At 41.3% G+C, this 22,213-nt stretch overlaps 1 protein-coding gene across 1 annotated transcript in view; it reads left to right on the top strand.

Moving 5' to 3' along the window:
* The window catches only part of fstl5 (follistatin-like 5), a 181,151-nt gene that overhangs the window by 118,864 nt on the left and 40,074 nt on the right, over positions 1 to 22,213 (top strand). The window contains exons 7-9 of the mRNA XM_056439702.1: positions 662 to 828; positions 9,376 to 9,496; positions 21,201 to 21,362. Coding sequence (XP_056295677.1) covers positions 662 to 828; positions 9,376 to 9,496; positions 21,201 to 21,362 — 450 coding nt within the window. The remainder of the gene's footprint in view (positions 1 to 661; positions 829 to 9,375; positions 9,497 to 21,200; positions 21,363 to 22,213) is intronic.

The raw sequence follows: 22,213 nt of genomic DNA, 5'->3' as shown, positions 1-22,213 counted from the left end.
AGATACAGATAGAGAAAGTAGAACTTCCATTATGATATTAAAATATAAATAATGCAAAGTATTTGTAGAACATTTCACTTAATTCCTCCCCTTTATTTTGCAAATTGCAATAATTGCGCTGCCTCGTGCATCTTTAACTAAAATAAACTCATCTGCCTGCGTAGCACAACAGCAACGAGCAGCCCGTGTTCTGTATTCTTGTTTTCAGGCTTCGTTAAGAGGAACATTTGAATTATCTCAGTGGGTTTATTCCACTGAATTATGGGCTGTTACAATATATAGAGAGGTTCACCGAGTATAGTAGGACATTTTTCTTCTTTTTTTCCAAGTATAGTCAAATTAAATGTTTTACAAAGAACTCTAACTGTCGGCTCTTTTATTTAGAAAAGTTTAATATACTTTCTCAAAGTTTTGATTGAGACAGAAGCCTTAAAAGGTGCAACAAATAGGCATAGCATTTTAACCAATACACTTGTCAGACACTCTTGTGCTTACTGTGCCACTAACCTCTGCAACACAATATACAGACGTCTATGACGTAGCGTCACCACCGTGACCTCCTCACATCCCATTGACAATTCGGGTCATACCTTGACCATTGCACCTTTTGGAGACAATCTGACTGACTTCTGTGTTATTTTTCTTTCCTCTCCGCCAACAGATGTGTACCTGCTCACTCTCCCCGATGGCCAGGAGGTGAGCGTCACCACAGTTACCGTCGGCCAGAGCGTCGTGTTGACGTGCGCCATCGCAGGGGAGCGGAGGCCTCCGATATTGTGGAAGAGAAACCGCCAGTACCTGAACTCCTTGAACCTGGAGGACATCAACGTAAGACCCTCTGATTTTTCGGTTTACGTATGGACAAATGGGTGCAGGGTACATAGATAGGTCGTGGAACCGAGGACACTGTGGCGGCTGGGGCGTCGTTAGGCTCAGCTGTGAAGGGGTATTGGGGGAGTGGCTCAGGACACAGTTGCTGGAAGAGGCCTAATTGGCATCAGCTGCAGGGGAACGGCTGATTAGTGTCTCTGCCCTATACGAGGTGGCATAGAGATGGAGGCACGAGAGAGGTGAGCAGAGGGCACAGTCTGAAGTCGAAAGAAAAGATATCTCGAAATATTATCCTTTGGTGCTTGGGGGGAGGCAAGAACTTGTCACAGACACATTACTAGGTAGATACACTACCGTTCAAAAGTTTGGGATCACCCAGACAATTTCGTGTCTTCCATGAAAAATCACTTTTATTTATCAGATGAATATAAAATATAGTCAAGACATTGACAAGGTTAGAAATAATGATTAATATTTGAAATATTAATTTTGTTCTACAAACTTCAAGCTCAAAGGAAGGCCAGTTGTATAGCTTATATCACCAGCATAACTGTTTTCAGCTGTGCTAACATAATTGCACGGGTTTTCTAATCAGATATTAGTCTTCTAAGGCGATTAGCAAACACAATGTACCATTAGAACACTGGAGTGATAGTTGATGGAAAAGGGCCTCTATACACCTATGGAGATATTTCATTAGAAATCAGACACTCCCACCTAGAATAGTCATTTACCACATTAACAATGTAGAGAGTGTATTTCTGATTAATTTAATGTTATCTTTATTGAAAAAACAGTGCTTTTCTTTGAAAAATAAAGTCATTTCTAAGTGATCCCAAACTTTTGAACGGTAGTGTAGATATACATGATGGTAGTTACAGATGAATGACTTGCCCTTCTGGTGTTTCCATGTTGTGAAGCGTCATCCATTCTTAACGACTGATATGGATCAAGAGTTGCACATTTGAGGTTTTTTCCAATCAAATTTAAATTTCTATAACATTTTTTGTGGCAGTCGCTCAGATTGTCAGCACGTTTTATTCGACTGTTGGCGCTGGCTTTGTATTTGTAGTTCTTGACAGTAACCCAGGACGTCGGTTTGTGCTCGTGGTGCCTGTGTTCAGAGACCGCAGGGAGGGACGAGGATTTCAGACAAAGAAAGGAGATGAAGGGGGGATTCCAAAGGGGCTCAGCCCTGGAGGAAGAACCTACCTCTACGTCTCGTTATGTGTGTCTCTGTGTGTGTGTGTGTATCGGCATGCAGAGGCCCCAGTGTCACTTCCATCCCCATCAAAGGGAGCGTCGATACTTATGCGGCGGGGTACAGAGAAGCCAGACCTCTTCCGCCCGACCCTTTTCCTCTCCGCGTGTCATGGCTGACCGAGATGAGTGTCATGCCGCTGTGCATAATTAAGTCAACAGTGTCGCAGTAGATAAAGGGAGACCCGGCGAAGCCACCAATGTATCATTAAATGTTGATGACCCTTAAAATGAGGAAGAGGCGGCCAGCTGTCGCTAGTCATCCTTGGCACCATCAACTGGATCTAAACTAGCGTGCTGGTTCTTGGTTGTTGGTGATGCGTGCGGCATTTTTTTTTTAGGCAGCTTTACCCACCGTTTGCCTTTGGTAATAGCATTTTCTATGATATACTGTCTGAGAAGAAAAAAGAATATTAGATATGTTCTTTTTCTTTATTTTCTGTAATAAAAAAACAAAAAAAAAAATACATTCATTCTGGATTACAAAAATCAACAAAGATTTATTTTTTTTTTTTTTTTTTTTTATATTTATGGCTTAGTTTTAAGAAAAAAAAAAAAAAAATCCTATCTCATAATTTTTTATTTTTCAGACCAGTAAAAAAAGATTTATAACAGCTGAGTGTTTGTCAAGCTCAGACCCCCCCCTTGCAGTTGAGTTAATTAGACAATTCAAAAGTGATTGTTAAATACCCTACTAGTATACTTTTTCATGATATTCTAATATTTAGAGATAGGATATTTGAGTTTTCTTAAGCTGTAAACCATAATCAGCAATAAATCAGAATAAAAGGCTTGCAATATTTCAGTTGATTTGTAATGAATCCAGAATGCATGACATTTTTGTTTTTTAAATTGCATTACAGAAAATAAAGAACTTCATCACAATATTCTAATTTTCTGAGACAGTCCTGTATATGGAGACTGCTTTTAAGCAATTTATGGACAGAAAATGATTTATGCAAGTGCAGGCTCTAAGAAAAAGAAAGTAATGTCAAGCCGGATTATTTCTTGAAAACGCTTCTGAATATCTTTTTGGAAGAGGAGGGGGGAAAAAACGGTAAGGTCTGATAAGGTGAACGACGCAGGCTTTGATCTATCCTACATCTTTAGAACTTTTGCAGTTCTATCTTTTTTTGTTTTGTTTGCAGATTCAATAGAGCTTCTGACTTATCTTCTGATATCGCCCGAAGACACATAGCAGGGTTCAGCCTCCCGACCAGAGGTGGTCTTTGTCTGCGCTTCAAACGCAGTCATCAGTTCCCCCGGTGACTAATATCAGACCTTGCACAGTTGTGTATTTTCAATTCAAATGTCAGATCAGGGGTGAAAGCTTCTGCTGCCAAACACTGTTCAGTATATATATATATAAATATATATATACAGGACTGTCTCAGAAAATTAGAATATTGTGATAAAGTTCTTTATTTTCTGTAATGCAATAAAAAAAACAAAAATGTCATGCATTCTGGATTCATTACAAATCAACTGAAATATTGCAAGCCTTTTATTCTTTTAATATTGCTGATTATGGTTTACAGCTTAAGAAAACTCTAAAATCCTATCTCATAAAATTTGAATATTTCCTCAGACCAAGTAAAAAAAAAGATTTATAACAGCAAAACAAAATCAAACATTTGAAAATGTGTTTCCAGGTGTTTCGAGTTAATTAGACGATTCAAGTGATTTGTTTAATACCCTACTAGTATACTTTTTCATGATATTCTAATATTTAGAAAGTTATTTATCAGAGATCAAACCAAAAAAAAAGAAATAGACCCATGCCAACTAACACTTTAGATTTGACTGAACGCTGAACCACTTTGGTACCGTCAGGATCTCTTTATAAAATTACACATGCAGCATGCCGGGTGGATGCCACTTCAGCTTCATGAAGTGAGTCTGCGTGACTTCACAACTGCACGGATTAATCTGCCTCTTCAGACTTGAGAGCGCTCGCTGTCCTTTTGACCCCCGACGTCCGCCATTTGTCAGATAATTAAAAAAAATCCAGAGTCCACAACCTCCGCAAGTGCACAGAGTTTCTCCGGAACATCAACCTGAGTCTATCGTGGCAACACCGTCGGCGGCTTAATCCAGATTTCCAGTCAATCATTGTTGAGAATGGATTTCACCGGCACCTGTTATCCGCAGGCTAATTCTAAATTTCCTCGCAGACAATTTCGGCATAATTGCCGGCTGTTAATATTTGTGTGAGCGTCGAACTGCCAGACTTAATCACAGTCGTATTCCTGCGAGTACGCATGCAGTTTATGACGTCTAATCCAGCAGGCCTTCCCAGTTTAGGATGTTGGTTATTTGAGAAATGTTGTCGACTTGAGTGAATCGCACATTAATCCCAGCGGTGCGCTTGTGTCTAAGAGTTCAATGGAGCTTCTCTACATTTTTGACAAAGCAGCTTACTGTAATTCCATGAAGTTGACAGTTGCTGGCTATTGCATCATCATCCGAGGCCGTCAGTATTTCAATCCTCCCCGAGTGGCCGAGCCCAAGACCGAGTCACGTATGTGTGTGTGTGTGTGTACCTTCTTTTGCGTTTGGCGATGGTGGAACTAGTTCGGAAGAACATTTGATATTTCGGAAGGCTTTAAAAGTTTTGGAAATCCAACATTTTAAAGCAGCTTACCCTGTGCGGGATATCCTGATTGAACATGTCAACTATAATGAAAGGTCCTCGAGAAACCCAAATCTTTGATTCAGTCATGGCAATACATGACATAAAAAAAAAAAGTAAAATATGTTTTGAAGACGGCAGCTTCAACATGAAAAGACATAACACAGGAATGTGTGCGATGTGCGCTGCATCGGTATTATTCTGCTTCTTCATCTTTGCCTTTTGGAATATGTGGGTTTATCTCCCAAAATGCTTTGGTGCCTTATTCTTGTGGGTTTAATATTATCTCTGCTTTGTTGAGATGCATTGGCTGTAACGTGAAATGTATGTGATCATTCATAATATCTACAGTTTATTTTTATTTTAGTCTTTTGTGCAGAAAACGAAAATAATGTAGTTGTGCAACATTTTAGGGCAATGCACACATTATGATGACACATGATGACACAGTGTTGTGTTATTATACATCCAACTTCTATAAATAAGTATTTTTTGTTTTCATTGTCCGAACCATACACTCATACTCATCTATATTTCTGCTGTATTATCAACATATTGAAATGAACGCTGAGGTCTGAACCATCATGTGAACAGCAGCATTGCTGTAAATGTATTGACTATGTTTTTTTAACATAACTTCTAAATGTTTGACTTCTGTTCAACTTCCCAACAGATCCCGTCCCAGGTAGGGTGTTTTGAGTTTGTTTTGTCTCAGACTGACATTGCTTTACTCTTTTTTTCTTTTTTCCATAACATTTTCTTTTTTAAAAGCCCACAAAGCTACTGAGGCGCTGACAGACAGATGCATGATGCTGTGGTCAAAAATCACTTCAACATTATTATTTTTTTTTACTTCATCCAGCCACTGCACCATTCACAACCAAAACAATATGGGGAAATCAAAGAATAAAAGATGGGGCTGGCAATATATATTTTTGTTATTGTCAACACAAAAGTGGGAGCTTTCTTTTACAGAATGTTTTTTTCTTAAAATTTTCTTTTTCTTCGATCCTACCAAAAATCTGATTGCGTTCAACTCCATTATATCGCAGGTGGGAGGCTAAAATGTTAGTAATCGAAATATCAAAACATCGGCACGCTGCGTGTGGTTAAATACCACCAGAGACGAGCCCGAACATTTGATTATTTTTTCATGTGAGCCTGCACTTAAATGTCAAACTACCCCCACCAATGTTTTTAGTGGCGTTGCCTCAATATATTTTCAATCTGTGTGAATATGTTTTCTCTCACACCTCCGGGTTATTTTTACTCAACTAATCGTGTTCCTCTCGCAACGTTTTTTCCGCTCCTTTCCGAAACCGCCTCCTCACCCTCAGAGGTCGGCTATCCGACGAGTTGGCTCTTTATAGTCCTTTCAGAGGGCGACCCGCCGCCGACAGCTTTATTAATTACAGTTGCTCGACGGCCGTGGCCCATTTTGTAAACCCACCTCTACCCGCCCTTGTCACCCTTCTGTCGGAGTCGCCGAACGCCGGCCCGCTTCGTCTGCCGAGGTGCTGGCCGCCGCTGATAGCCGAGGCGAGGGTGGCGAGATGAGGTGGAGGGATCGTGCGTTGACAGCCTCCGCCGCGCGGCTCGTTCCACCCCCCTGAGTTTCGTTTCTCTCCCCTCCCCCTTCCATTCATTTTTCATTTAAGAAGATGACACAATATGCTCTTGGCCCAAGGGGCCAAAACGCACCATCGATTTCCCCTCATGTCGTGATGCTCTGACGCTTCACTCAGATGGAGCCGTTGCCGGGGTCCCCCGCGAAGTTAGATCGGATCAAGGGGCGGGGCTTATCTCTGTGACTCTACTCCTTGAAAAAACGTTATATTATCCACCATCCACCACGTACGAACTAACCGCGAGTTCTGCTTTATACTTCTTGTGACATCCCACAAACGTCGGAACATCTAAACGCCCTCGTTAGACGTTCTCTCACGGAGCTCCGTGACTTTCACCGACTACGTCCGAATGACTGCCGCTTCCAGCGCTGCTCGGGCAGCAGGCAGTTCGATTCAACAACGGTGGAGCGTCTCAACGCTGATTGGCTTTCGCAACTCGTCGTTGGGCGAATTTTCTGCCAAAGTTTAAATATTTTAACTCGCTGCGAATATTTGCGTCTATCGCAAGATATCTGCGTGTTTTTTTAATTGCATGGCTGCAATCGGGGAAGGAACACATTTCGGGGGCAGTGAAGAAGACTCTGATGAAGGCTGTTGGAGCATGTTCCTTTATGGGAAGCCCGCCGTGCACGGGGAAAGGGGTCAAATCCTTCTGTTGGGAGCACGGGCAGATATTTTGCTCAAAACTTATATCTGAAGATGTATACACTTGATTTAGTGCCCGTGCTATCTATTGAGAATTCATTAAAAACAATTTGACACGTCTTCTCAGCGATATATCACTCTGCAAATCAACACATTGTGTTGGTGTGAACGCTTCAATATCTTGTTTTTTCAGACCCGACATTACCAACAATCTAATGTAATATATATATATATATATATATATATATATATATATATATATATATATATATATATATATATATATATATATATATATAAACGGGGGTGAAATTGGACAACGGGAAGTAAAAACAAAACAATAGCACAAAAGCAGGTACAGATGATTGGGAAGAGAATATGAACACAATCAATGCTTCCTTATTTTGATGCTTGTATAAATCTCTGACTTGCATTCATCTTCGAATAACAAATTATTAACCACGGCCAATGCTATATATTCGGCAGTAGTCCGGATTTAAGACCCCGACTGGTTGCTCTGAATCAACTTGAGACATCTCTGGAATCATTTTGAGTCAGAGGAAAATAGCTTTTATTCTTAAATTTGTGAGTGGAAGTAAAATATCAATTTGTTTCCTTTTTACCAGAGCAGAAAAGGTTGATTCTTTTGTAAAGGAAACAATCAAACACCCCCTCTTTCCATGCAGTTTATTCACTTTAATACCACAGCAACCATCTACATATAATCTAAAAGCTCATCATGATGACTTTCCACTGCCAAGATGGCTTTTTACTGCAGTGTGATCTTAAAACTGTGTCATATTTATTCTTTGCCAAATGGATTCATCGCACCGGCGCCCCGGCAATGGGCTCATTAGCTTTGGGGTTTTTCTATCTATGCTACAGCTGAATAACAAATTATGCTGTTTGCTCTCTTTTCTGTTTGTCCAGCACTGTTTTCTTTGTGTTTGCTTGCTTAATTCTTCTTGTGCCTCACTACGGCCATTTTTGGGGCTTTTTATTTTTATATTTTCATATTATTTTGGCTGTGTTAATGGCATGCATTTTGGCAAAGCTGTGAAGGGAAGTTAAACCTCAGCTCCAAGTGTATAATAAACGGTGCAGCCATAATATGGAGTCAAATTGTCCCCAATAAAAAAATTGTGACAAAAGCGTGAAATAATTGCCTTCAAATATGTCTCAATTTAACCCTTTGTATAATCTAAACAGCTACATTTTGTATTTCTTTTTTTATTATTCGAAACTGCTTAACCCTTGTGTTGCCTTCGGGTCATTTTGACCCGATTCAATGTTTAATGTCGGTGTTCTTTCGGAGTCAACAAACAAACATAAAGTACCTCACACTTAAACTTGGAAAACAATATTAATTCTAATAATTTTCTGGAGATTTTAATAGCTGGGGTCATATTGACCTCAAGGGTAAAATATGTTAGTAAATATAAAGGTAACAGGAGGGTTAAACATTGAATCGGGTCAAATTGACCTGAAGGCAACACAAGGGTTAAAAAAGTAAAAGTGCATAAACTTCATAATTGTTGCTAATCATTGAAATGTCATTTCCCCAACAAAACAAAAAGGTTGAATTAAAAAAGGTTATGATCTGGAATGAAGTAGGTTAAAAGATTTAACTCAGAGAAAGTGGAAAATATTAACACCATTATTGCATTATTGCCGACGCAGACATTTTTGTCCTCTGCGAATATAAGAGCAACTTTTAGTAAAGGCACAAGGCGTAATAATCACCACACGGCATGAATAAATCATGTTTTAGTTGGCTCTTCATTAAATGTGCACTTATGAAACTGAAGTGCAATGCGTGTTGTGTGTGTTTGTGGGTCATGCATGTTGTCTTTTTCAGGGACTGATATTTTAAATGAGCACGAGCAGTTATTTTGATTGACCGTGTGTCGGCCGCACCACATTGCTCTGTTTTTGTTTTGACGGCCGCTCTGTAATTCATATGCTAATCAATTATATCCTCAGTCCATTTTTCATCGGATCACTTTCCTTTGATTGGAAAAATGTCACGTAGCAGAAAACTATATTTCTTAACTGTGGCTTCTCTCCCCCCCCCCACTATTCCTTTTTTTCCGTGGCACCAAACAAACTTTATTAACTTTTGACTTACATCAATGGCCGTTGTGTCTTTTTTTGAAAGAAAAAGAAATGTTTCATCGCCTGTGATTTTTGGAGCATGCTCATCTTGTCATGTTTCGCACCGCGGGGCCTCGTTGCATTTCAGATTGAAATCGTTCATTTCCAGCTTCAGCTGCTTTCTGACATCACTGTTGCAAAGAGACCGCCGGTTCTCTCCGAGTCACGACGACTTATTTTCTTCTTTTCTGTCTCTCTCTCTTCTCCTTTGTCTCTCGCCGGTAGGACTTTGGAGATGACGGCTCACTCTACATCACCAAGGTGACCACGATCCACATGGGCAACTACAGCTGTCACGCTGACGGCTACGAGAAACTCTTTCAGACCCACACTCTTCAAGTGAATGGTAAGATTAAATGCACTTATTAATCACTTATCATCCAAACCCACCTGTTCAGAACTGCTGATTGTGTGCTGTTTTAATTGTAATTAGAGCTTTTAGGATCTTTTAAATATTTTAAGTAGTGTCTTTGAGTACCTTGAAAAGAGCTATATGAATTAAATGCATTATTATTATTAATAATGTTCATGAGGTCATCACCTGTTCAGTACAAGCCACCCGAGTATAGGTTCCTAATTATGAACTGCTTCCACGGTTGAAGACCAAATGAAACGGTTGCATTTGTCATGCGTCATATCTGCTTCGTAAATCCTTTGCTTGAGGAAAGAAAAAATAATCAGAAACCACAAATGTTATTTTGGGGTTTTGCCCCCCCCTCCCCTGTTGTTTTGCAGTAATTTGATGTAATACCGCTGTGCTATCCGTCTTTGTGAATGGAGACTGTATTTTTGAAAACTCTCTGCTTCACGCTCGATGTAATTGGCCATATATCATCGCTGTGTCATCGGCATATCGGACAGTTGCACGGAGCCGGACTGCAGCTACGAAACGCTTTGAACCACCATATTGGCTCCGCTGCTGAAGTCTCCGAGTCTTATCTGATTCACAAACCAACACAATGCATGTCTCATTCCCGACGGTGTAACACTCCGACTACCGGCGGCTGTTGACCAAACAAGACACCGACGAGCCCCTCCGGCCTGAAAAAAAGAAAAAAGCCGGAGAATTTGTGATATTTCCCTACGGACCATTATGGCTCGCAGATAGGAGCTTTGGATTCTTGATCATCTTAAAAGACGGCTAGTTCTGCTTTTTTGTACAAGTTACTGACTTGTTCTTGCGCCGACGGCTCTTACCTATGTCTTCTTCTTTTTCTTTAGATGTTCTCTGGAACACGTGATATTTATTGCATTTATATCTTTGTCTGGTGGCTCAGGCTTTGAACCCAGTTTTGCTTGCAAATTAATAATTGTTGGTGATTATTTTCCTTTTAACCCTCCTATTACCTTTGGGGTCAATTTGACATAATTCTTTTTGCTTCATATTTCATGACTTTTCCTAATTTATTGGGGACAACTGGGAAAACATAAAATTCACATGATGATATGTTTTCAATGTCCTGTACACAACTTCTACGCATCAATTTGACCCCAGGCTGTTTTTCACTGTGTAAAACATATAAGAAATCATCTTTTTTTATTTTATTTAAAGGGCTATTTAGGTAGTCAACAAACAAACAAAGTACCTGACTCTTAAACTTGGGAAACAATATTAATTCTAATAATTTTCTGGAGGTTTTAATTGCTTTGGTCAAAAAGGGTAAACGATTTTTAGTAAATTTGAAGGTAACAGGAGGGTTAAACATATTTCATTTAATACCGGTACACGGAAACATCTCCTGGTGCTGCGGAGGCAGAAAATTAAAGTCAGTGGGGAAAAAACCCACAATGCCGGGTTATTATTCCTGGGAAACAAAGGTCCTTTCCTAAAGGGTCCATCAGAGCTGAGTGTGTCTTTGAATCGCCGTTGATGGCCCTCCATAATAATGTGGAACGTCGGCCATGTGCTGCTTCCTACCCGTTTAGCCACTCTTGCTAACGCATGGTCTGCATGTGTACTTCTTTTTTCAGGGTAAGGCAGCACATTTCAACAAGTGCTTCACATAAAAGCATCAAAACATAACGCAAAAGAAAACAAGATTTAAAAAAAGAACATTCATAAAAAGCAAGAAATAGAATAGAAGTTGCGGTGCAGTTGAAGAAGTAAAATGCGGTAGCGAGATGCAGAAATGTGTCGATGTCCTTGAATTCCATTAATGGCAACAGCAGGAAGTCTTAAATCTGGATTTAAAGGAGCTGAGGGTCGTTCTGGGTAGTGAAGTATTGTGACGGTACGGGCGTCTGGTGTGTAATGCTGCTAGAATAAGTCGAGCCTTATGCTCTACCAGCTTCCAACAGGCATCAAACTCCCGTGACTTCCAAATAAAGGACGTGGGCCTTAACCTGAACTGAAGTCGGCTAGCATTTCAGCCGTCGCTGCACTCCTCCCCGACTGCGCAACTTTGAGCTCGCAGAATACTTCACAGTGAGGGGTTATCAGTCGTTGTCCATCACCGTTTCAAGGGGAAACTCTCTCTCTCTCTCTCTTCACTCGCCCCTCTGGCAGGCTGGTGTTGCGTAAGACCTGCCATCCTCAGACTGACGACCGATCTGGAATAACGGATGACAATCTCTGACAGTGACGCCGGGAGCCGTGTCTGTCGATATTGATTTACTCGTTCACTTTAATTTCAGCCCCAAAGAGCACTGGATTTAAATTATTCATGTATTTTACACCGTGGTGTATAGTAACGAAGTACAAATACTTTAGTGCACTTAAGTGTTTTTTTGGGATATCTGTACATCAAAATTCTGACCGTTTGCTTTTTTATTATCAGGATGTACTTTTACTTTGAAAATTCGAGTACATTTAATATTAGATATTTATATTGATACTTAAGTACAGATACTTTAAGACTTTTACTTGAGCAGTATTCTCACAGGTGACTTTCACTTTTACTGGAGTCATTTTCCAGTAAGGTGTCTTCACTCTTACTAAAGTATTGCATTTGTGTACTTTATACAGCGTCGCTTTTCTTTTACCGTCGTTAAATTTTGACCTGCAAATTGCACCAATTGATAAAAAATGGCGTCATCTTGATGCATCTTGTTTTTTGGTCATTACACGAGCTCTGTGTCACTGCCAATGTTTCCAAAAGGATCACTCTACCAAACAAGGAAGTGCGGCAACGGTCTCACACATTGCCTGTAGTCCAGTCGCTCTGCTCAATATTAATCGTTCCCCCATGTTGGACCCGTAACATCTGTTTGATCGAAGGCCTGCACTTTAACTTCGTCTTAAAGCTAAAGTTCGTTAGCCGAGAATAGTTTCGTGTTCATCCATTTGAGACAGTCGTCAGTATGGTGAACCTGCCGCGTGAATGCCGAAACAGAGACGGTGCGGAGAGGGCGAAGGTGTGCCGAGGGTCAGGTTTGCGTGAACGAGCCTGTTTTTCGGGGGCAGTAATGAATTGAATGTGAATAAACCACGTCCGATGCCGATAGCTCCCCCGTCTTCATTACATTTTGACAGTTCATTATCATTCTTCCAAAAGATTAGCCCCAAGGTTAATTGCCATGATCTACGGGTCTTATTAAAAACGAGTATTGTGTTTACGGAAACCGGGAGGATCTCATGAGACCTGTGACTTTTGGTCGTAATTGATACCGAAACTTCCAGATGACCTTTTCTATCACAGACTGTGAATTTCCCATTGGTAGTCTGGGTGAAGTCCCCGAGGACCCGCTTATCACCCTGCCATGACGACTGACAATTTCTAAAACTCAATTAGGAAAACAGCTGAACGAGTAATCCTGAGACGCTGGATTCGGAGTGCTGTCCGTCACTTGGAAGCCACAAGAGAATGACAAGAGAGAGAGATATACAATATTTTCAGTTTTATTCAGAAGAGCAGATACAATTTAGACTGGAGTTTTTTTGGGATTCCCCAGAGGTTTCCCTACTGCAAGGTTGTACAGTGTTTGGAGGACCGACAATTCAGCAGTTTTGGGCTTTCTCGCACACACACACACACACACACACACACTGACTCATCAAAATGTCCCTTGTGGACTCCACGTACGCACTTTGTGTATCGTCCGTGTGCCTCCATTGTCAGTCAGCCTCCTTTTGTACCGCCTGCACTATTATCTTCAAGATGTGCATTTTGTCATGATTATTTACTTTCTGCAGTTTGTCATGTCTGCTCTCATTTTGTCTGTTTGATGTCGAGCCCGTTTCTTTGTGGCGGTGACCCGGCTTCACCCACGGGAATCAATACAGTTGCATCTAATTTGTAGTGGGGGCTGCAAAGTTTGTCCACTCTCCCAGCCACTTTAGGAGAAAACAAATAGTTTTGGGGGGCTAAATTAATGAAAGGCTTGGTCGAATCATCCAACACACCAACCACTTCTGCTGGAAAAAAACAAAGAGTTTATTTTTCCACTCTGGGACGCCGCCACATTCATTTAAAAAACGTCGCTTGAAATTGAAGTATTTCTCGCCGGGTAAAATGCAACAATATGGATCCTAATGTCGTGTTTACTTCTGCCTGGCAGCATCATCTTTCACCAGATGGCGCTTGATGTTTGCAGACATTAATGATGCATAACACATACATTACTGATGCGCTATACATGTGCAGTTATTTGTCATTGTCATTCATTATTGCCCTCTCACTGTTTTTGAGATTGATCTAGCAGTACCTTTCTGAGGATTACCATTTCATCCTGGCAGAGGGGGGGGGGGGTTATGTGACTCTGTAACCCAGACACGATGTCAGGGTTACCATTAAAGACCTGATGCGCCTCTTTCCTGTGGGGCCTTGCTGGGAGGTAAGGTGAGAATGCCCCGGCATGTAAGCCCCATCTAAATTAGCTGTGTGGCAGGATGTGGTTTACTGATTCCTCGCTACACAACGGGCACCCGGGACCTGGGATATCATCAAGTTTCGGAGAGAAAAGGAGCCGAAGCAAGAGGAGCCGTACCGAGTAGATCGACGGTGGCCGGGCTCACCTTGACGCGTAGCACCAGAGTCCGTGACCGAGGATGCACCGTCTCATTTTCCAGGGTCGCCGAGCTGGTTGTCGGGATATTCGCATCCTGGAACCTTCGTGGTTTTGCTAGTGAGGGTCGGGAAACAACACAGTGAAAGATGGAGAAACTCGATAACTGACTCGTCTTTTTCAAGCAAAAAAAACTATTCCAACTTCTCAAATGTGACTCATAATATTCAATAAAAGCCGTATTGTGTTAGACAGGAAGCTTTCCAAGTGGATAATTCCAAGTGAGCACCACTCGGAACAATGGACTGAAGCTGTTCTCCATATAAAAACATACATACAGTACATTTTACATCCGTTCCTAAAAGACATTTTATTATATTCTTAAATATTGCAACATGTGCCATAAATGTTCCGACATGCCAATTGACTCTTTAGATTTTCATAGATATCTCGTTGATATTGGTGATAGTGCATCGCCTCTTAAAGAAAAATACTGCTATACACAATTCTTTACAATGCTATATATATATACTGTATATATATATATATATTGTATATGTTATCCACTGGCTCATTATTCTTTTAAGAAGCAGGTTCCCTGTGGACAAAATGGCCTTAATTTTAAGTAGCTAATGAATAAAATAAAATAAAAAATAAAATCTGCGAATAAAAGAGGAAAAATGTGTGCACTCTGAAGATGACACGTCCTCCGTGGTGCAACTAAAAAGGCAAACGCAAACATAGCGGTTGTGATAGAGCGGTACGGGATCGAGCGTCGGTCACGGTCACCCGGTCGATCCTCACACGCGTGTCGAGTTTGATTTAAAGAGCTGGAGCAGCTAGTTGGAGGCCTCCCAGCACTGCGATGGTGAAGTGGTCTCCTGCCATGGTGCCTGCTCATCTTCTAGAGCGCGCCATGGCTGTCGGGAGCCTCGGCGAGTGATTGACGACTGCGTGATGGAGCTGTCGGCCCTGCCGTGTCGGAGGGTTCATCGGTTTTGAGCGGGGGGGGGAAAAAGAAGAAGAAGAAATCCCACCTATAGCGACTCGCATGCTTTCATTTTCTCGACTGTCCGGGGGGAGGAAGGAAATGGTGATTTGCACGCGGGAATAGAGTTTTACACACACACAGTGGTGGAGAGGGTAAGTGATGTGTGTTCGGGAGAGGACACATTTTTCGTGTTGAGAGGGAAAAGTAGAGTTTCATGGTTGTCCTGAGCTAATAAGGCTGTTAGGGACCGAGCGGAAGAGGCTCGTGTACCGTGAGAGAAGAAAAAGCAATTATTTATGTCTTCATGCTACCAGAGCTTTGTAAAATGCTTCCAATAATTACCTTCGCATTGAAAATGCGGAAGGTTATGTTTTGATCGCCGTGTATTTATTTATTTATTTGTATGTGTGTTATTCGCATAACAAAAAAAGTTTTAAACCGAATCGCATGAAATTTGGTGGGATGATTGGTTATTATCCGGGGACCATTTGATTAGATTTTGGGATCGATCGGGGTCAAGGTCAAGGTCATGAAAAGGTAAAAATCTTCTTCAATCACATGAAATTTGGTGGGATGATTGCTTATTATCCGGGGGCCATTTGATTAGATTTGGGGGTCAAAGGTCAAGGTCATGAAAAGGTCAAACTCTTCTTTTTACCATAGCGCGGTCAATTTTTATCCAATTGGCATGCAACTAATGCCAACATGTTCATAATTCAATGTCCAATCTTGTGATATGCGAAGGTATGCACTCTACCGAGTGCCCATTCTAGTTTACTCAATGCATTCACTTTTATATAGAAGCAGTCACTTCAAAGAGGGAAGGATCTCGTTTCTTCCTCTTTTTTACCCCGATTTAAAAGGATTTTCTTGGGGGAGTTGAATGTCTCAGGACAAAGGATGTTTCCAGTTATGAGTATTATATTCCATTTCCGGTAATAAATCCATCTCAATACTTCACCGTTTCCCTGAAAGGACACAGTGAGGCATTTTACAAGTTCTAATACCTTTTTTCACTTCCTATACAATATTTTTTAATAACTCATCTCGTAGCATATACGCACATCTATTAAAATGTAACTAGCTAACCCTGCACGTCAAATAAAACCGTCCCTAAACTGGTGGACTGTCGGAGCCAGCAGAACAATATTAGAGTAGGAGATAAGTGTTTTCCATCGATACTGACAATGAAGACGCTCTGACTTCTGTTTCAATGTCACTTTAACTTCATCACTCAACACACGCTAACATCTACTTGCAGGTATTATAAAAATAGCTTGCAACTGAGCGATAGGCGGTTAGCGGCAGCCGCCTTCACGTGGCATACTCCTGAAACTTGAAATATGACTGAATTACCTCTTCTGTTATATATTTGGAATATCTGCGGATCTCCTGTATTTGTATTTCAGAATCAATTCTCTTTAAAGTTGTATAAGTCACAATGTATTACACTCTATCGATAAATATATGAATTCAAGTTAATATCTCAACTTGTTATATATACTGTATATATACTTTTTATTAATTTCACTTACATTCGGGATGTAGCTCAAGTAAAAAAGTCTAACTTCAGTATAATTTTTCATTGTTTTTATAGATATAATTTGCACTCATCCAACAAATTCTAAATGTTTCTCTTCATTTCCAAACCAGTTTTGTAATTTAATACATTTGTAATCTTATTGTCATTATTTCATTCTGCCATAAGTGGTAATTTAATAATGCACAAAGCTTTATTGACCTCTATTAGTGACCGGCTGAAACTTCAATATCAGTATTAGACTCATACTCTCTCCCCCATATTTATGGTCGCATGGAGAATTCACTGGCATGACGTTTTTCTTAGTTAGATAATGGACCTTTACCTCGAAGTCGCCATTATTGAGCTCCGTCGACAGCCGGTGGGGAGGAACTCGGCTCCTCATTCACCCGGCTCTCTGACACCTCCCTCCCCCTAAGTGACAGCAGTCACATGTTCCCAGTAGAGAGAGAGATGGGTACGGTATGCAGAGAAAATAACGGAAGGAGAAAATCTCTAAGACGTTTATACAATGCAAACGGTGGCGTCGCCGCTTCAGGCTTAAGAATGAAGCGATGAGCTTCCATTGTTCAACAGCACTCGTCAAAGCCAGGAATTCAGCACTTAGTGGCGATAACATTGATGTTTATTAAAAGTGTTACTCGTGTGCTCGGCCCACTTATTCTACCTTTTTAATAACTCAATCTCTTCTAACTCGATTTAAAACACCACTCCGCACATTTAAAGCCTTTTAGATAGAACAATCTCCACAAGGTTGAAAGCGTTCGAGGGCAATCCAACTTGGACGAGAAGTGCGATGATTTACTGTTAGTGGCAGCGCTGCTGGGGAAGAGGAATATTCAGATTCAAGAGTCCACTGATAACAGCTTTCACAGGTGTGTGCATCTCATTCAGTTTTTATGCCACTATTTCTTTTTATCAATCTTAGTTGAGCTCCAGTTGATCAATGTTGGCCTCAACAATGAAATTAGACTAGCGAGAGTGTAGTATTGGTATATAATATACTGTATATTGTATACTTTGCCTGCAATACAAACAAATGCCAAACCAAATTTCGAAGAACATGTATTGTACATGTGTTCCCTTCATATTCATGTCATCCATATTCATATCACTTATCAGCTTTTTGAATCACACATAATCTTTAAGCTGTCTGCTCACCCGATATGCTCAATTTTCTGTACACATATTTAAACAATGCTCCACTGTGTACTGACGTAATTATGCCAATTGAACTGCGTGGAATAGCCTCCGTTGGATTGGTTGAGGGAACTAGTCTGGGCTATTGAAGTTCCCTGGCAAGTCGGGTCGGGTGTCCCTCCCACCACAGATGTTCGGTTGAATCGGGTCCATGAAAAATTCGACAGTGGACCCAGCTGCCCAACTTTGGATACCAATTCACAGCACTGATTACACCTGCACTTACACACCCTGTAATTATGGCCCTCCTCAACCCTGCACCGACTCCTCTTCTGCTTGCAACCTATCGGAACTCCTGCAGCTCTGATTGGAGATCTTCAGCGCAAAGTACCGGCCAGTTCCATCTTCTCGGAGCTCACAAGCAATTCACTCAAAAAAAAAGGTGTGCGAGATGAGATGTGAGCTCGCTGCCTTGCCATCTATTTTCTATTATTCTCAACGGCATCAGAAGATGTTTCTATATATACTGTATCGGCTCCAACAAAAGGACCATCCTGATGATAAGACCCCTGCCCCCTCCCTCTCCCGCCTTTTTCAGCACCTGTTTCCAGATTGATTCTGAAGCCGAGAAAAACACACCAAATATATGAATACAAATATGAACTATAAAGCAATAGCATACAAACCGCATCCTGCCAGTATTTCTCGTTGAATCGTACCATCTCAATGGTAATCGGCGTAATGATGATTGAGTCCATTGAAGTTCCTCTGGGTAGCAGCTGGTTGCGTTACATTCAGATAATTTTTCAGTTTTTTCCTTCACACTATTCACCAAAATGACTGAAAAACGGTGATGTCATTGATGTAGAGTTCTCAAATGTGAAAGGCCCTATGTTGGATTTAAAAGCAGTTTTTCTCTGAACATTTTTCAAAAGATTTTCAATTCAGATCAACCGAGCATTCAGCATAAATAATGCTTTTTAAAAATATGCACGACTCTCACTGCACGTGAGCGCTGCAGCTTTCGAGTGGAGTGTCGATCTTCTTCCTGACCACTGTGGCAGCAATACAGCTTTTTCTACTACAAGTCTCACGGATCTATTTGGCTTCAGCTGCCAATTAATGCAACTTTGTTGAGATTTCCTTAGAGGTTTTTATTAATGAGGTGCTGAAGGGATTCCGGTCGATCCACGCTCGGCTGTTGATGAGCAGGTTGTTGTGGATGCGTGCCGGGACCCTAAAATCTACTCACAGAGACAATGTTTTTGACCTTAATCTACTGGTTCAGATCTCTTATCTGAAACTAATTTGATCATTTTAAATACTGCAGATATCTTGCCATGAATTTACAATACTATGATTAATTCAATGTATTTAACACTTAGCATTACTTAGTTATTCTATTTTCAGCCGTAGAAGTGTTGACCATTGCCTGGCCTTCATGAATGAGTGCATTCACACGCAGCTTAGTATCTTAGGAATGATCGTATTTGGGATATTAATTTGAAATGCAGCGTAGTGGAACCAGGTTATCCAGCTCGATACGTCTAATGATCCAGGTTTCTCATCATTTGCGTCAGTGTAAGTTACTCTTATTAAACTCCTCCACATCCAGCAGATCTGTCATTTCTGTATCGATTGAGTTGCACCTCCGTTTGTTGCTGAATCTGCCGATTCTTTCATAGTTTTTGTTTCTTCAGGAGAAAATTCAATTTAAAATCACAAAAGATTGAACTTAAATTCATTTAATACAAAGGAGAGCACCGTATGTCATATTTGAGAAGCTTGGTTTGGATTTTCTTTCCTTGAAAAGAAACTCAAACGACTCGTATCAATACGGTTGACACTTCATTTCCTATTGATCGACTTCTTATTTCAGCTCTCATCTTCAGCTTTCAATTTCAAGCCGTTCATTCTGATTCGTTATGTTTTTCTTTCACTCGCTAATTACTTTTCCTTAAACCCGACCTGAAGTAGCGTGCACTTAAAGCACGAGGACACACGGCGTGTGGACGGGTAAAAATGCCAATTCAAATCACAGCATTTGCATAACGCACCTTTTAGAAATACTGAGGTTGCCTGCTTTTAATTGTGAGAGCGACACATAAAGGTGTTAAATATATATATATATATATATATATATATATATAATGAAAGCAGATCGAGAGAAAGAGCTGCACACGCACACACACACACACACACACTCTGTATGCTTGGATATCGGCATCTGTGAGGATATTAAGTGTGAGTAATAATCTTGACTCAAAAGAATAGATCGTCTCCCTGGCCTCTATCCAGTCGATCGTTACCGCCGAGGGCCGTCGCAGGCTCTACGAATGGTAAAGTAACCCGAGTGTCGTAGGGGGCCCCTCGGTGGCCCCTCTAGCTGGCAGGGAGTTCGAGCGGCAGCCGAAAGCCCCCCGGGGTAGTGCCGTGGCCACCAGATGGCCGTGGCATCAATCTTCAGTGGTTTTCACTCACCTGGCGGACTGAAGACTTCCTCTTACCCGGCGCCACCGCAGGAAGTGAAGTCCCTGCAGCGCGGCGTCCGCCTCTTCTGCTTCTGCCAAGGCGCCCCCCCCCCCCTTCATCATCCTCCGCTCGTGTCTCTGAAGTCTGTTTCGGAAACGAAGGAGGAAGAGAAGAGGACACCGAGGAGGGTCACTCAAAGCAAGATGGCAAGATAGGAAAGAGATGCGATGTCTAGACTTAAACTCATATGCCGGTCGGCTGTTGTGGAACGACTCGCGGGGACTGTATTCTTCTTCAGTTCATTGTCAACGTCCAAGTTTCAATCAGCATTTCTGCTCAGACACATCATACAGTCCTTTTTGAAAAGTTGGCATCATTGTTACGCGACTCGGAGGCGGCGTCGAATTATTCAAATTTATTCTTTTGATATTTTGTCCACGTTTTATGGAGCAAGACTCAACAATTTAGCCACCGGGTGTCGAGCAAAACTTCTATGTTTAATGTATTTGTGTGTTTTATTGATTTATGTTGATTTATGGCTCATGGAAGTACACGACGTAGGATCTTTTGTTTGCTTTTGCTCCAGGGTAGGGCAAAGAACTGAAACTCCAGCACAGTGCGCAGTAATGTGTAAAGTCAGCTCTTGGAAGAGTTTTGTCCCGTTTTTATTTCCTCGCACAAAGGTAACACGAAATCTATGGCCGCCGAGCAAAATCAATAACGTCCAAACCGAGATCCCTCCTCGCCCCCCAGTCTTATTTATCTATCTGATTTGTTTGGCTTCGCCGAGCGTGGTAACCTTATCTAAAGGCATTCAGCCACGAAAAAGCCAAACTATAAGTTCAGGACTCTGTGTCTTCCTCACCTCACTCCTCAATTGGCACTTAAGGGAACAACATTGTGGGATGGCGCCGCATTTATTAATCTGGCGACTCTTTCTGCCTCTTTCCCTCCATATTCCAGTTCCTCCCGTCATCCGAGTTTACCCGGAGAGCCAAGCCCGGGAGCCGGGCGTCACCGCCGGCCTGCGCTGCCACGCCGAGGGCATCCCCAGCCCCCGGCTGGCCTGGCTGAAGAACGGCATGGACATCACCACCAAGCTGTCCAAACAGCTCACCCTGCAAGGTACCGAGTCACGAGGGTTCGGCTTACTGCATTTACACTTGTGGACTTAAAAAAAAAATGTATTCCCACCTCTTCCCACCTGTCACAAACACGTTTACCGCTACAGGTGCTGCTCCTAGCACTATGACATTATAAGTACCTTTTGGCATAACTATTTCTATCCTTAATGCTCAGGATACTCATGTTTTATTTTTTTAAGAAATAGGGCAATTTTAACAGATTTTTAAAATCAAGAAAAAATAATCGGTATAGTTTAAAAACAAGAAAATAACATATTCACCGTGTCACGAGGATTCTGCTTACTGCATTTCCACTTGTGGATTTAAAAAGAAAGAAAGTATTCCCACCTCTTCTACTTCCAATCTAATTTTTGCTGCTACTTGCACTGAAATTATAAGTACCTTGTGACATAACCATTGCTATCTTTACTGCTCATGATACTCATGTTTTATTTAATTTTTTTAATAGGGCAATTTGAACTGAAATTGAAATCAAGAAAATCTATTAGGTATAGTTAAAAAACAAGAAAATAAGGTATTCACCGTGTCCTCTATTTTTCACGAGCTGAACGATGCCGCTGTGTTCGCCGATTGGTTGGTCGAACATCACCGCTTATCGTGGCCAATTTCAGTTGAAATGTTTTGTTGCCGTGAGTAAATTCAGGTCATCGAGAAATCCATAAAGCTTGACACATTGGTTGTACCGTCTGGTTAGAGTATCGGATAAATATCCTTATTGTTCTGTCAATTAACCGCGAAGCCAAATGCTTTTCCGTTGAGGTCGCACACACAAACTTCCGTGTTCACGGAAAGTGTCAGAGTTTTTTTTTTATTCTCCCCGAAAAACAAACC

This window comes from Pseudoliparis swirei, chromosome 19 (genome assembly GCF_029220125.1).
Source record: "Pseudoliparis swirei isolate HS2019 ecotype Mariana Trench chromosome 19, NWPU_hadal_v1, whole genome shotgun sequence".
Taxonomy (NCBI): Eukaryota; Metazoa; Chordata; class Actinopteri; order Perciformes; family Liparidae; genus Pseudoliparis; species Pseudoliparis swirei.
This window is presented reverse-complemented; position numbering and strand designations above follow the sequence as displayed.